The sequence below is a fragment of the Parambassis ranga genome, chromosome 13 (assembly GCF_900634625.1).
Source record: "Parambassis ranga chromosome 13, fParRan2.1, whole genome shotgun sequence".
Classification (NCBI taxonomy): Eukaryota; Metazoa; Chordata; class Actinopteri; family Ambassidae; genus Parambassis; species Parambassis ranga.
In genome coordinates, this window is record NC_041033.1 from 2,934,218 (window position 1) to 2,951,269 (window position 17,052).

General features: G+C 43.0%; 1 protein-coding gene across 1 annotated transcript; it reads right to left on the reverse strand.

Moving 5' to 3' along the window:
- Positions 1-1,331: 1,331 nt before the first annotated feature.
- Positions 1,332-16,573, reverse strand: LOC114444315 (alpha-2-macroglobulin-like). Its single transcript, XM_028418775.1, has 36 exons — positions 16,228-16,573; positions 15,945-16,125; positions 15,562-15,718; positions 15,363-15,415; positions 14,938-14,958; positions 14,560-14,725; positions 14,395-14,479; positions 14,172-14,316; positions 11,260-11,377; positions 11,052-11,161; positions 10,803-10,970; positions 10,441-10,668; positions 10,029-10,092; positions 8,996-9,141; positions 8,686-8,835; positions 8,383-8,526; positions 8,107-8,197; positions 7,834-8,017; positions 7,519-7,744; positions 6,793-6,919; positions 6,545-6,666; positions 6,351-6,402; positions 6,086-6,169; positions 5,779-5,955; positions 5,618-5,693; positions 4,070-4,226; positions 3,792-3,866; positions 3,327-3,489; positions 3,061-3,248; positions 2,627-2,839; positions 2,405-2,523; positions 2,175-2,265; positions 2,025-2,093; positions 1,842-1,947; positions 1,675-1,716; positions 1,332-1,525 (listed from the first exon to the last, which is right to left on the reverse strand). The coding sequence occupies exons 1-36, from the start codon at positions 16,311-16,313 to the stop codon at positions 1,521-1,523; spliced, it is 4,389 nt and encodes a 1,462-aa protein (XP_028274576.1). The 5' UTR covers positions 16,314-16,573; the 3' UTR covers positions 1,332-1,520.
- Positions 16,574-17,052: the final 479 nt, after the last annotated feature.

Consider the following 17,052-nt stretch of genomic DNA (forward strand, 5'->3'; position numbering starts at 1 on the left):
GTCAGCACAGCGTCCAGAGCATGGAGGAGACACCAGGAGACAGGCCAGTACACCAGGAGACGTGGAGGGCAACAACCCAGCAGCAGGACCACTACCTCCTCCTTTGTACAAGGAGGAGCAGGAGGAGCACTGCCAGAGCCCTGCAGCATGACCTCCAGCAGACTACTAATATGCATGTTTCTGCTCAAACTGTCAGAAACAGACTCCATGAGGGTGGTATGAGGGCCCGACGTCCACAAGTGGGGCTTGTGCTTACAGCCCTACACTGGCATTTGCCAGAGAACACCAAGATTGGCAGATTCCCCTGTCCTCTTCATGGATGAGAGCAGGTTCACACTGAGCACATGTGACAGATGTGACAGAGTCTGGAGATGCTGTGGAGAACGTTCTGCTGCCTGTAACATCCTCCAGCATGACTGGCGGTGCGTCAGTAATGGTGTTGGGAGGCATTTCTTTAGTTCCCCTCAAGTTGGATCAGCCTGTAATGCGATTTTCCACTTTTATTTTGAGTATGGTTCCAAATCCAGACCTCCATGAAGTAATTTTGTTTTACATTGATTATTTTTTATGTTATTTTGTTGTCAACATATTCCACTATGTAATGAATGACGATATTAGATATTAGATATTCAACTGTAATATTTCATTCATTGAGATCTAGGATGTGTTATTTTAGTGTTCCTTGTGTTTTTTGAGCAGTGTAATTTTGTTTCTGTGTACAAGATAAATAAAATGTAAGCTCCTTAACTCAAACTGGTATGTTTGGAAGTGAACATGGGAAATATTGGAAAAAGAATGACATTTTCATGGGGGGAGTTCTCCTTAACTGCATATGAGCATGTCATGCCGCTGCCTCTTGTATCTCAGTACATCATCTGTGTGGTATTTTGAACTTCAAAGAAAAATTGTGAGGACATGTAAAGCTTGACCCCTATAAAAAGGGGTACCTGTATTATTGTAGTGAAAAAGAACATTTACACATTTTTATAGACAAAGAATATTTCTAAAAATAAAATCTTACACTTTACTCCTCTTAATGATTCACTCAAAATAAATAAGACTTTCCTGAGCTTTTCATTCTGGTGACCGAGTAAAATGCACATTAGAACCATTGGGAATTTTTTTTCTTTTCCCCTCAAATGATTGTATTTTTGGAGGCCTGAACATGCTCAAAAACTCACTAAACTTGGTATGAATAATTGTTCAACCGAAGAATTTCTGTAATTTGCCGTTTTGTAATTTTGAAGACATAAAAAAAATTGTTACATGTTACATGTTTTTTGGTGAACGTGTGTGTTAGAAATGAGAGGAGTGGAGAGGAGACTGCGGTGGACCCTGTGACTCTGCTTGCAGCTTTAATTGTATTTTATTTCTCCATCAAGCTTGATTTCAACATTGAACACAGTAGATACAATAACCAGCAAACACATGTTTAACAGCAAAATGACACATTAAGACATGGAGGTACAAAACGTCAGTAAAGGAATCTTTACATCACACTGGAAACAGTGATGAGCTCTTCAAGCTGCAAAAGAAAGAATAAAAAGTGAGCACTCACTGAGGAAGTGTGGCTGATGTCACAAACACATTTTGCGTTTAGCTTAAAAAAAACAATGTGTTCACTGAATATTGTGAGAATTGCTGCAGGGTTATTGTGTTTTGATGGTTTGTTACCTGTAGCACACGAGAAGATGTATTCTGTCTCAGCCTGGTCACCTGAAAGAAAAAGAAAACAGTAAAACTATATTCAACACATTTTAAACTTCAAACAAAACTGTGGTCAGTTTGTCGTCTGGCTCAGTTTCAGCATGTGGTGTCAGTAAAGGGGTTTAAAGGTGTACTTGGTTGGTAGTAGTCATAGATCTTGACCACGGCTGGCTTCAGGTTCTGCACTGGGAGCTCCTGTATGAGGTCTAAACTGTGGTTGACGGGGGTGGCCTTCAGTAACTAAAGAGACAGAGACGTCACAGTCAGTCCCAAAATCATACAGCATCAGTGACTGTGTCTCCACCGTGGATCCTCACCCCTCGTAGATACATCAGAACATGATCGTCCTTCTGTTCTACACGATCCACCAGGAGGGCACTTTTGAGCTGGTAGAAGAGAATAATCAGTTAAGACAGAGGTGACACCCACTCTCCGTTCTGTTAAGGTGAGTCAGCGTAATAACTCACCATCTCCAGAGACTTTGGGTCTGGGACAAATCCAGACAGCATTTTGATATCCAGGATCACCATGTTGGTGCTGTCCTGCTCACCACTGTATCTGTAATAGAACAATAGCAATGTTAACGTCACGTCTTAATCTGAGCCTGTGGAGAAGTAACTACTTCATGTCTCATGTACGTCCACCACACTGACAGATGCACACTTTCCTCTGTCACATCAGCGTGTCAATCACTTACAGGGACTTGAGCTTCAGACTGAGTTTGGGTCTCTGACTGGTACAGTCATCCTCTGATTGGACCTCCACCCCGAGCGTGGTGACATCACCCGGAGTTGGGATGTTGTAGAGGAGAGACAACTGGAAGGTTGGTTTGACATTGTTATATTTATAGAAAACATCCACTAGATGAAAAAGGGGGCTAATTATGGTTAAGCAGTAAACTCTCTCACATGTCACTGACCTGCACTGAAGCACATGCAGTGCCCTTCACCTCCAGGCTGTACTTCCCTGTCACGTCCTGCAGCAGGGTCTCCTGGTAGAGCAGCTTGTTGTCCTGATTCACATCAAATGTCAGCTGGCCACTGGGAGACTGGACTGTCACTGTGCTGGAGCCCTCTGGACTGAAGACCAGAGTGGAGTAGAGAGCCAGAGCCTGAAGAGCCACCACAGTGTCCTACAACACACACACTGTGGTTTGTAGATGCAGCAGGTTTCATGTGAAGGAGTCTATATTATGAGCTATAATGAGGATTATCTTTTAGAAGCAATGCAACATGTATCATCAATAAATCCATGGATTTACCAAAGCTACCACAAAATTGTAAAGCCTCAGAATGATATCATGCCACTGAATTTGGTTTCCATGTGTCCCAGTTTATTTGAGTTCTGTTGTACCTGTGTGGAGGAGAATCCTCCGTAGTAGTTCTGCTGCTTCGTCAGCCACCTGACGATGCGGGAGGCGTAGCCCAGGTCTTCAACAGTGGGAGAGGCACCAAGTTTGGCCAAGAGAACATAAGAGCTGATCTCCACAGACAGAGAGGCTGATGTTTCCTTTGCTGTCTGAGACCAGTAGAGGAGACCCCCTGCAAACAGACAGACACAGTGTAAGAAACATCCAGGTTATTGTGACCTGAATGATTTCCTTCAGGACAATGATTCACCCTCTGTTACTGAGACTGTGTCCAGGTGCTGCAGAAGCTGAGCACGGGTCTCCATGTCTCCTGCCAGTGTGAAGACGTACGCCAGCAGAGCTGTGGTGTAGGTGTTGCTGAGGTCACCGAGGGACTCCTTTAGGCAAGACAGGCTCTTCATCACAACAGGATTCTACAACATAAAAAAAACAAGTTTAAAACTGATTTGGCTGTTTACACACAGATGTAAAATCACGTCCACAAACAATGCTACTGTTCACTCATTACTGCTTCCACTCATGACCATGATGTCCTTCTAAACTGATGGTCATAATAATAGCAAACAGCATTTCTGTACCTTTCCTCATCTTCAAGGAGAAAGACAGTCTCTGCTTGTAGTTGCACAGTAGTACATAGTAGTGTTATATTAGGAATGATGCTTGTACTGATATAACTTATATTAACTTAGATATTTTTTAGATCGTGTGTACTCACACTTGCTGACATATTCATCTCCAAGAAGGCTGCAGTGATGTACGCACTGAGAGTCACTTCATCTGACACACCACCCTGGACAGACAAAGCATCACATAATTCAGTGGTCTGATATCACAAAAGAGATGTTAGGCTCAGTTTAACACACTGCAAACAGTGGCAGAAACCTGCTTTACAAACTATTGACAGTCACTGTCCAACTATGAATGGAAGAGGGCTGATTTGGACACTCATGCTGCTAGATGTCACTGTGTACGTCTCACAGACAGTCAGCTTGCCTTCATTCTGTTGTTAAAGAGTGTTCCAGATTTCATGAAACACCCACTTTCCTGTTGATTACGCTCCAGCCACACTCTGGACTGCTCGATGGTTGCAGGATCAATGTAGACAAAAGCCTGAGCTTTGGCAAAAGATCTCATCACAAACGTTGTTAGCCTGAGAAGGAGCAGAAAGGCAGAAGAAATGAGTTTAAGATGCTGAACTGTAAAACTGAATCATGAAGTGGAGATGGCAGATAAAGTGATGCTTTACATTATTGACATTATATTACATTATAATTTTTATGGACAGAATTTCTAGGCGCAGCGAGGGACAGGAGGGGATCTGGTTCGGGAACCACAGGATTTCATCTCTGCTTTTTGCAGATGATGTTGTCCTGTTGGCTTCATCGAGCCAGGACCTCCAGAGTGCACTGGGATGGTTTGCAGCCGAGTGTGAAGCAGCTGGGATGCGAATCAGCACCTCCAAGTCTGAGGCCATGGTTCTCGACCGGAAAAAGGTAGTTTGTCCTCTCTGGGTGGGCGGAGAGTTGCCCCAAGTGGAGGAGTTTGTGTATCTCGGGGTCTCGTTCACGAGTGAGGGAAAAATAGAGCGGGAGATTGACAGACGGATCGGTGCAGCCGCATCGTAATGCGGTCGCTGTACCGGTCTGTGGTGAAGAAGGACCTGAGCCGGAAGGCGAAGCTCTCAATTTACCGGTCAATCTACGTTCCTACCCTCACCTATGGTCATGAGCTCTGGGTAGTGACCGAAAGAATGAGATCGCGAATACAGGCGGCCGAAATGAGTTTCCTTCGAAGGGTGGCTGGGCGCTCCCTTAGAGATAGGGTGAGAAGCATAGTCACCCGAGAGGAGCTCGGAGTAGAGCCGCTGCTCCTCCACATCAAGAGGAGCTAGCTGAGATGGCTCAGGCATCTGGTTCGGATGCCTCCTGGACGCCTCCCTGGGGAGGTGTTCCGGGCATATCCCACTGGGAGGAGGCCCTGGGGAAGACCCAGGACGCGGTGGAGAGACTATGTCTCTCGGCCGGCCTGGGAACGCCTCGGGATTCCCCCAGAGGAGCTGGAGGAGGTGTCTGGTGAGAGGGAGGTCTGGGTGTCCGGTTGAAGATGGATGGATGGATGGATTATTGACATTAAAGTGGCAAACATTGGCAACAGTACATATCTGAATTGTTATGTGTAAGTTTTCTTAGAAAAAGATATTCACACAACATCTATACTGAGTAACATAAGCACAAGCTGCCTAGGATGAACACTAGCTGCCAAATAGTGAGGTCATGACAAGTCCTCTGTGTGTCATGATGTTTTAAGATGTGTGACAATGGTCCAAAGAGGCAAGGCAGCAGAGAAGCCCATGTGACAGAGGACACAGGAACTATTTTTTCACCCACCTTGCCATTAATTTGGTATTTAAGGAGGAGTCAACCCCTTTCCCCTACCATGCTAGAATATTTTCCATATTCTCTAATCTGAGGTCACCTGTATGTGATGCTATGGTATAAATGTAATTATTCTGTGTGGAATATTGATCATTAATGTTCTCACCAAGTGTTCCCTGGTCCCGATCCAAAAGTAGTGTAAGCACCTGTGCTATCTTTGTAGTTCAGCTGTCTCTGGTAGCCTTTGGAGCAGACAGAACAAGCTTTGTCACGTCTTGTATGGTATAAGTATGAGCTGGCACTCTCAGATTTGAATTTCAAACTCACCGCTGGTCAGGAAGTTGGCTGCCTTCTCCATGATGGCTGGAGTCAGCTGCTGTGTGCCTTTCAGGTACTGCAGGATGAAGATGTTTGGAGCCAGCAGAGCCATGTTCTGTTCTCCACATCCATACGGCATCTGCAGCAGACCATCCAGGTTCTTGAGGGCCCGACCGAGGATGTCACCTTCACAAAAAAAAAAAACCAGGAAGAGAGTGGATAACTAATCCAGCCAGCAGGATACAGGTGGTATAAAATGAGATTAGGAAACACAAAGCTACAGCACAGGAATTATACCAAAACAAATGAGGTTTACCCAGCACTGATACTGAAGCACGAGCAGATCCATGGATCACATTCTCAGGGAGCTGTATGTCCATTTCCTCGGTCAGAGCATCTCCTGTGTGCACACAGAAACAACTGTCTAACAGAAACTGCAACAGCAGGTCAGTACCTCTACTTGAGTGCATGACAGGCCATACTGGAAATCCATGTTACAGAAATGGGAGTATGATCAGTTAGTGAAATGAGGAAAATGTACTGAAGTAATGGCATTTGAAAACGGTGTAACACACACTGACCTTTGGGGCAGAGCAGCCAGTTGTACGTCTTTGTCATTTCAGTTCCTTCAGCCTGCAGAGAGGAAGAAAGCAACAATTGTCGACATTAAATCCTCAAAAATGCATCATCAACTGAAAGTGAAAAGTGACAGCTATAATGTAATGTCAGGTATAATATCTTTATTTACACCAAATAATATTTTTTTGGCACACACCTTTACAATGAGAGATTTTGTGACCACGTCGATGCGACCTCTCTCAGGGACCTCCACAATCTCATTGTCACATGAAGTGTGAGAAGGCACAGCCTCAGCACGCACCGTCACATTCAAGGCCCCTAAAAAAGATTAGTAAAACAGTTATTTGGTGAGGTGATCTGATTTCATACAAATGAAATGAAGGACATTTGTTAATCCATCTAGTCACCCTTCACACCAGTGAGGGGAAAAACCCAGAATCTCACCTAAGACCGAGGGGACCATGGTCCAACTGAGGGTCTTGCGTTCACTGGCGCACAAACAGGATGTGTATTGGTCACCAGATAGAGGTGTGAGGTTGTACTCCAAAGAGGGTGTGGGAGTCACACTGATCTGTTCAGGAGATGACAATCACATCAGAGATGGAACGCTGAATAAAAGCAGCAGGCGTTTGGTACATTAAAGATGGATTCATGAACACATGTAAACAAGTACAGTTTGTGAGGGACATCATCCTCGCTCCCTGAAACTCTAATGGTATTTAAATGCACCATGTTGTGCAAAACAGACAAATTTAAGCATAAAATCCTGATATTTATTCAGAACCACTTTATTCCACCCCTCACTTTAAAAATCTGCATGAACTAACAAAATCCTGAAAAAACAAAAATCCTTGTGCACGTAAAAAGCCATGTTGGAGCAGCAGTTAAGTTGATTTTTCTACAGTTGATGTGCATTACAGAGTGAAAAACTGTTCTTTGGAGTTGTAATCGTGTAGTTACAACTCTTTATTATTATTTCACTCTTTATTTATTTCAACATCTGTAAAATAAAGGGATTCACCTTTCCTTTTCAGTGATTGATATCTTTCTAATTGTTTTACACTGCACAAAGACATGTTTGAGTTATCTCTACTTAAAGCCATGATTGTGTTGTTAGCAATGAGGTGCAGCCTGACACAATAATTCAGTTCATGTAGAGTCATATTTTACCATGATGCAGCTGGTCAGGTAGTTGAAGACAGTTGCCTTCAGTTCAAAGTGCTCCCCTCGGATAATGGAGTACGGCATGGTGAGCTCCAAGAAGAAGGGCTGGAAGACGGTGAAGTTTTTACGAGGAGCCAAACCAAAACCCTGAGGAGACAAACAGAAAGCCTCCGTCTCCCAGGTGGTGATGGTGTCTGGGACAGTGAGGGACACGTCCTTCTTTCCAGACTCTCTAAATGAGAGGTGAAACAGACAATCCATGTGAGTGAAGTTTGTTCGTTCCATCAATGTTCTCATCATAATGCCCCTTTCAAAGCTCACCCAACTTCCACCAGGTCCCATATCCAAGTCTCAGGGAAGAAAGTGCGGATGGTCTCTATTGGAGGAGGAGGAGGAGGAGAGAAGGATCTAGCTGCCCCAGCAGGACGAGGTGCTCCCCCTAATCTCATCACATTCATTCTTACTGGAACTGCTTCAAAATCAACTTGGTATCTATAACCAATGCCTGGGGAAAAAAGCAGAAAATAGTGAAGCAGATGCACAGATCACACGTAAGTAGATGTTCTGTATGTGGCAGAGATTTAAAAAAATCACCATGGTGGCCCTGGTAGTACTCTCTTCCTTTGTATTTCAGGCATGAAGGTATTTGGATGGGTATGTTTGTCACCATTTTCAGTCCTACATTCTAGATGATTAACAACAAACAACTATCACCACAAAGTTCATTACAGCTACAACACAAAAACTATTCAAAGTATATTAAGGCTGTCAGAGGTAATCCTCTAGTAATAACAAGGAATTTGTGATTTTTTTTTACAACCTCATATATACAATATTATTCTTCACTCTGTACATTTATTGTAGAAGTACCTGAAAAACTGAATAAACATCCCCTCTCTCTTGATTAGGAGGTGGCAAAATGTATCTTCTTGGTCTGACATGCAAACACTCTGTAGGATCTTCAACCTGATATGGGATGTATGTCATTTTCCTAACAGGCAGCAAGTCAAAGATCTGAAAAAAAGAAATTATGAAATAAAAAAGCAAACCTTAAAAATCTTTTATAATCTTGTATATCTACAGAAATGTTTATTCCAACACCAGGTGAATGGATGAAAATCTGTCAGACACCAATACATTCTAGATGTATTTGTGGTTGATTCCTCCAGTTACCTTGGCTGCAGTCAGAGCTTTCCCGGGCTCCTTGATGAGAACACTCTGGTCGATGGCACTCACACCGCACAAAGAGTCTGGATTGGCTGTCACCTGCACGCTGGTCTGCTCTCCTGGCACAGCTGAAGGAGGTGTAAACTCCACTGATACCTAAAACATACAAGACACACCTTCTAAACTTTGACGTCTCTACTATATACAGTGGAGCTGGTACAGTCAGTGTATTAACTGCCACCATCTACAATCTTGTGTGTTTATACAACTAACTCTTAAAAGTGCAATCAGTACCCCTTTGTCTTCTCACACTGACCTTGTGACTGAAGCATTTCTCAGTGGAGAAGTCAGCACTGTGGGCGATCACACTCTCACTGGGGAGGACAGCATAGACCACAATCTGGATTTCAGGGGACATCTCTGGAGACACCTTCAGCTTCAAGGACACTTCACCCTCATTCACTGAAAAAAACAATGATTAGAAATCTGATCATCCACACAAACACAAAATCAATTAAAGCTGCGAGCAGCAATGATCGGGCCCTCGCACTCTGCGCGACCGCCCCCTCCCCATCATGCCATCCCTTCTCTTCCCCGCTCCCCCCATGAGCTGCGGTGATTTTGCCAGAGGTGGCAATTCCTGTCTCCACCACAAGGGAGCGCCATGAGCGACACAGATCATGATGACATAGAGGTGTTCAGGGAGGGGCTCTGACCACGTGCAGAAAGTTTGACTTGGAGAAAAGCCTTTGATAAATTTTGATCAGCATGGTCTCTAGGGGACATCCATCTGATATAATGTCAATCGGGCGAAATCCCTAGGAGGAGTTCGTCCGCATACCAAAGGTTGAAATCGCTGAAATTCAATCACCAAAATCAAAATGGCTGACATCCTGTGTAGTCTAGATCAATGGTGCAAGAGACTTTTATGTGTGTCTGGACGTGTTCTGTGGGTGTGCCGATTTTTGTCTTCCTACTCCAAAAAAACCCCTAAGGTATTTAAAAAAATATCTAGGGAGTGCCAATGAGCCATTTTGCCCCGCCCACTTACGAGACCCCCATCAGTTGCTAGGACACGCCCCCGTGAACGTGTGGATGAATTTCCATGATCATAGAAGGTCGTTAAGGTATTTAAAAACTCAAATGTAATGACACGACGAGAGATCGACAGTCGGCTCGCGTGTGTGCAAGTGCGAGTGTGCAAAGTTTGCTGTTTTCGTGCATGGCAAAGGGGCGAAAAATGCAGTTAAACAGGCAGGCAAATAAGAATAAATGCTACAATTACCTTTGCACCACTGGGTGCTCGGGCACTAATAAAAGTATTCAAATATGACTTGAACATTACAAACCAGGTTTATCCTGCACTTCAACCTCTTCATGTCCTTGCATGACAATCGCTCCTTTGGACAGAACCTGGTGGGTTTTGGAGAAAATGACACCAACAGTGAGTAAGGCAGTTTCAGTCATTCATACATAAATATGGCAATAAATACATACATTATTCCTTGGAGTATATTTCACCCACAGTTAGCTCCTCATATCCTCTACAGTCATATTCATTCATTCATTCATTCATATTCATTCATCACAGTCAAGATTCAGTTCACAAGTATATCTTGATGATTAATCAGAAGTTATCAGCACAATGACATGTTTGGAGAGAAACATGCCATCCTCAGTTTTGCCTTTTGAATTACTGTGACCCAAAGGTCGTTCCTTCCACTGAATGTGGCGGCTTTTGAGGAGTAAAATGAGCCTCACCAGATACACCACATCCACAGAGCCCCTGGCTTCTTTTACTACAGTGTACTGGACGGAAATGTCTTCTTCTGTATCACAGCGAAGTGGTGCATCCTTTGTCTTCACCTCCAGTGAGCTGACTGTTTTAGTATAAGGAGAGGAGGCTTGGGACAGAGGCAGTGTGTAACGGCCATTCTCATAGAAAGGAGTTCTATATTCAACATACTGCTCTGTTGGATTGCTCTTAACCTGGATTAGAGAAAAGAAAAAATGAGCTCATGATGGATGTGAGATCACTTTTTGTTGATGAAAGTGCAAACAAACAGCTGTTGGGCTGCGTTACATGTTGATGACAGACTGCATGTGTGGTACTTTTTACTTACATGGAGACTAACTTCCTCTTCAAAGAATTCTGTGCTAACTGAGAATGCAGCGATGCCATTGCTGTCAGTTGTGAGATTCAGAAGGTGACGGAAAGACGATCCTTCACTCTTAAGCAGGTACACCGGCATGTCAGGAATTGGTGTGTTATTGTGGTACACTGCTTTGATCTGAAACCACAAGATAGACAGACCATGTGATTTGGGTTCCCTGTGTGATGCAGGCACAGCAACAGTGAAGACAAGATTTACCTTTCCTTCCACATTTGATCCTTTTTCATAAACTTTGGGCATGTCAAAAAAAGACAGTCTCCCAATAACATATGAAATGGTTAATCTCTTCCCCTGTGAATGTGTAACACCTGAAAATAAAAAGCCTCTATGTTACAAAGCCGCAAAAGGTTTACGTTTAAATACATGATCTTGCATTGTTTTCATTCGCTGTCCATTAATGACGTACCTGTTCCCTCCTCTTCCACTGACACACTGACATCCAGATTATCTTGCAAAGCCTTTTTGTCAATTGTGGTGAAAGCTGACATTTTAAAGACAAAGTTAGCACAGCCACTCTTGTCTGCCTAGAAAGTAAAATAAAATAACATTAAAAACAGCCTGAAATACATTTAACATTCAAACTCAGTGAGCCAACAGGCATGCTGCATGCTTGTACTAATATATAAAACAAGGTGATTGTCTGTGTAACGTAACCTCGGATTATCTTTGACCATAACATGTCGTTTGTCTCTGATATTAAACAGGTCTCCAAGACCGCTTTCTTTCACCTGCGTAATATTCCTAAGATCAGGAGCATCCTCTCTCAGAGTGATGCTGAAAAGCTCATCCATGCTTTTGTCACTTCAAAACTGGACTACTGCAACTCTTTATTCTCTGGATGTCCACATTACTCCATCAACAGTCTGCAGCTGATCCAGAACGCACAGCTAGAGTTCTGACAGGAAGCAGCCAAAGGGATCATATCTCTCTTGTTCTAGCGTCTCTTCACTGGCTCCCAGTGGACTCAAGAATACGCTTCAAGATCCTTCTTCTAACCTACAAGGCTCTTCATGGACTTGCTCCATTGTATCTGCAGGACCTGATTGTATCATATGTTCCTAATAGGACACTCAGATCTCTGAGTGCAGGTTTACCCTCAGCCACAGGTATAACAGGTGTCATAGGGCCGATAAAATCTTAACTTTTAGCACAGCTATGCTGCTCTAGGCCTACGTTGTTGGGGGGCACAAACATGATCCACTGAGCAGTTTCCCTCTCACGCTCTGACCTCTCCTCTACTCTCCTTATTCTGGCTCATACTGGTAATACCGTCTCATAATCTGTCTTTACTGTCTTCCTCATAGTTTTGTGCTCTCGCTCTCTCTCTCTCTCTCTTTGCAGGTCTCAAGACCTGCATACTGACCTGCAGTCTGGCCCCTGATCTCTCCTGTGCTCATCGACTTCACCAGCCCCGCTGCTCATCTTTGCTTTAATTACTATCAAATTACTATTACTACTTATGGACTGACGATATATATAGATATCCATTTTAATATAATCACTGTTTCATCTTGCTGTCATGTTTGCTCTGTACTCTATCATGTTTGTTCCTCTCTCTCTCTTTCTCTCTCTCTCTCTCCTTCATCCTCTCTGTCCTGTCTCCCTCTTCTTCTCCTCCTCTACCTGGCCGACTGGCAGCAGGAAGGTTCCTCCTTAAGTAGACGGGTCCTGCTCAAGGTTTCTTCCTCTTAAAGGGAGTTTTTCCTTGCCACAGTGCTCGTAGGGGGTTCAGGCTCTGGGTCTCACGCTCTGAGTCTCTGTGAAGCGCTTTGAGACAATTTCTGATTGTAAAATGCGCAATATAAATAAAACTGAATTGAATTGAATTGAATTGAATTGACCCCGAGAGCTCTCAGGATCACTTGACCACACAGACTGCCACAACAAAGTAGTTGGCATGAGACTGGACATATGTAGGTATTTTATTCTTACTGCCTGTTATTTTACCGTTTCCATCTGAAACATCGCGAGATGTCACAGGACTTCCACGCCTCAACTTTAAACATGGCCGCCACGCTCCACTGTAAGTGCTGTGTGTCAGTCGGTTCACCGGTGCAGGGTCAGGGGGGGCTGGAGCCTATCCCAGCTAACTACAGGTGAGAGGTGGGGTATAGGCAACAGACTCTGACTCCCACGATGCACCACTGAGAGACACAGGAAGTCATTCCTGCCTGTCTTAATCAAACTACTGAACTCTGAACTGTAACAGTCACTCAGACACTGTACATTCATACTGGTACTGTCATGCTCTTTACTATGTAAAGGTTTTTATACAATAGTAAATATGTTCTTCTTCTTTAGAAACAACTCAGGTATTTAAATGCTATCTAGATATTTAGGTATTTAGATATTTATTATATATTTATTATATATTTCTATTTCATATTTCAGTTTCTCTTTGACTTCTATTTGTCTGTAACAAACAAGAATTTCCCCTCGGGGATAAATAAAGTAATTCTGATTCTGATTCTGATACCCTGGACAGGTCAGTTTCGAATCATTATAAATTGAATTTGTACCTTTACAGTCGTTATTGACTGGTTTACTTTTCAACCTTTGGATGCCTCTTCACCGTGTTTACACTGTTAACCATTGTGCAAATAGGGAATTAGTAAATTATTCCTTTGTTGTTGCGTTAGCTTCGGCCTAATGTATTGTGACTAGCCGGAACAGCGTCACAGCCACTTGTGTACACTGAAATAGCGACGCTACCTGTGCTGTGCATTATGGTGCTCTAGTAAGATCTCTACTGTTGTATTGATTATTGAACGCTTGATTGTATGTATTGTTTATTTTCAACATTGGTTTCCATAGAAGTTAATATTATATGAAAATATTATGTTAATGCATATAGGCTCTGTTTTACACAGGCCAGGTCAGCCTGAACAAAGTGAACACCTCCCCGAGAGCGGTAGGAGGCGCTGTAGCCTGTCCCAACTCACCCACACAGACTCTGAACACTGACTTCCAGCTGCTTAAGGTCATACGACTCAAAGGGACCCAAACCTTGGACTACATGAGAACTATGAGGAAGCATTACTTGAATTCGGATGCATTGCCAGTGAAAAACTTCTCAATATATCACGTGTTTTGCACTACTTATGTGTGGTGTGTGATTTTAAACACTGACCTAAGTTCCTCCCTGAGGCGACACTTAGATCTTTTGACATACTAGTCCAGCGTATTATAACAGCTACATTGTGTCGGCTACATATACATACAAAGACACAGTAGTACACTAGTTTTTGTGTGATACATTAACTATAACAGAAGAGGAAATTTTCCACATGCATGTGTTCTGTCACTACAGCAACTTGCCTGTTTGGTCTCTGTGGTGCATGGAGGAGATAATTCCACTTCACTGCTTTTAATGCTGACAGCAGGGTAACCATAAATATAACGATTAATAGGTCGGCACATCAGGACTGTAACACTTCCTGGAACAGGCTGTCCATATGTGTACCTAAAAATATAAAAATAAGTCATTTACTGTACAAACTGAACCTCCTGTTGACATTTTGCCAAAAAGACATTTACTCACTTTCCACAAACCTCAGCTTCAACTTCTTCCTGGACAATGCTAACCTCTTCCTTTACTTTTACATTTATGTCAAATTTTGGCAAAACTAGAGACAAAATAAGCATGTTAGTGTCCATTCTCCTACTTTACACAGTGAGAATGAAAAGGGAAAAATCACTAACTTACCATACTTCTCCACCTTGAAGCTGTGATACTTTTGATCTCCACCCACTGACACAGTGATCTGGTACGATCCTTCTGGGGCCTCTGAGTTCAAGGAGTAGGAAAGCTGTAAAATGTTACTATTGGATGTTACGTTCAGCCACTGTCCGATCCTGTTGTCATGACGATCCTGTCAAATGTAATGAATCAGAGAAAACATGCTCTCATGACACAAGAAGGAAAATACAGGCTGCTTCTTTTCATTTTGATCATGTTACTTTATTAGGAAATCAGAAAATGATCATGTCACAGCTGCAACACTACACTCAGTGCATCTGATCTGACAGAAGGTTTGGCTGTATCATGTCTATGTGATGCAAAGTAATAAAAGTAATTTCTCACCTTGAGCTCGATTATGTTGTACTGTGAGAAAAAAAGGGGGAGAGAGGAAAAAATGGGTGTGACTACATATGAATCCATGTGGACAGATAACACGTTAAAATGAAAATGAGCATCTTTCATACTGAAGTTTACCACTGTACAAATATCCAACATTCTCTGCAACAAAATGTCAAACTCGTCAGCAACTAAAGTTCTAACTCAGCACATAGAGGTTTTCATCAAGAGGCCCTGGTTCCACTATTGATCCATCAGAGCAAACTGACTAATGCAACTCAGGTTAAAGAGCATACCCATGTTGTTCCCTTCATTGCATAACTCTTTGACTCCACACAACACTCTGCTAGTGTTTGTACTCCAGTTCACTTGGGCACATATAATACAAGGCACAGTTATCACATTGTGTCTAAATGAGAGTTCACACTCACCAGCTGATTGACAGGTCTCATCTTGGTGTCCAGAGAGACTACTCTGAAATGCACTGACAAGAAATAAACAAGATCATATATATCATCTACAGCAGTGTTAAGAACACTGACAGGCACGTGTAACACTGTCTGTGGATAACTGTATACACCTCTTTCCAACACTAAGGTTTACATTGATGGCATTTTAAAAACCGATTACCTGCTTGTCCTGGAAGGTAGATTGGTTTATCCGTTTGGATGAACGTCATTGGTCGATATGTTTTGATCATGACTTTTCTGACTTGTCTTGAGTGAAAGGTGTCGCCTCGAACCTCCACTTCAAACTCCTGCACTGCTTCATTCTGCACCAATGGAACCTGTGACAAGTGGGGACTTATTATCAAAGTTCTGGATTACAGTGGAGACATGGTGGTGCACACATGGCAGGCTTCATGACAGACCTGCTCCCTTGGAGATATAAAACTCCTTCTAAGCTAGTGAAAGTATTTTCCAATTCATCAAACAGACCCAACACGCTGATCCTTCAGCACATTGTCTAAGAACGTTTGAGGAAATTAAAAAGAGCGTTGCCCATGTGCTGACCTGAAACTGAAAGCAGGTGTGGAACTCTTTACTGGAAGTCTGTGTGAACAGAGTGGTGTTCTTCTCCTGGGATCTCAGAGTGACAGTCATCAGCAGAGACTCAGTGGGCTGTAGGAGACTTGCACAGAATTTGGTCTGAGCTCCAGCTTCAAGGACTGCAGGAATGGCCACCATGTACTGCCTACAGACACATCCACACAGCTGTTAACTAGCTGGATCTGACACTAAAGAAACCCCAGTACTATTTTCATGTTATAAATTAGTACAGTACAGATACACTTACGGGTCAGCCGCCGCTTGACTCGCACACATCCAGCTCAAAAAGACACATATTGTCCACGTCCACATGTGAGTCCCAGGACGACCCATGACTGACTGCAATGATCCTCAGAGTCGGCTTCTGTTAAATATCTGCTGACAAAAGCCCACCCCTGCTTCATCAATACCAACACACCTACTCACCACACATGCCCTTCTGATTGATTTCCATGTAATCATTTACAGATATAGTGTTACTAGCTGCAATTAAAAAACAATGTTAAACAGTTAGCAGTTTGAAAATAAATCTAATATCATGATTATGATGATTCTGTCCATGCAGCTTCACTTCAGTATAGTTTCCCTTCATGATGTCTGTGATCATCACTGTCACTGAAATCAGTGGGAGGCGTTCAGGTTACAGTCAGCAAAGTCCTGCAACAGTGCCCTTTACCCAGCGTGGGATGTTTGATTTTGCCATGTAAACAGCTTTTAACCTCATGACTCCGGCCAAAGTAGATCATCTTTCCAGTAAGTAAGCTTTTGTGTCTTCTGTATACCAGAGTATACTAGAGACAAATGTGAGTCCATTTGTCCAACTGTTTTGATTGTGTTCATTCCTCAACACAATCGAAATAATGTGGGACCTTCAGAAGACTGAGCATAAGTGAATGCTCCAAAACCTCAATGAACTTAAACAACGTTAAAGAATGGATCAAAAAGCAAAGTGAGGGGCTGATAAATTCATACGGGGAACCATTACTTCAACGTATTGCTGCAAAAGGTGGATCTACAGGCTACTGAATCATGGGGGTACCTATGATTTTACACATTTTTGTTATTGTCTTAG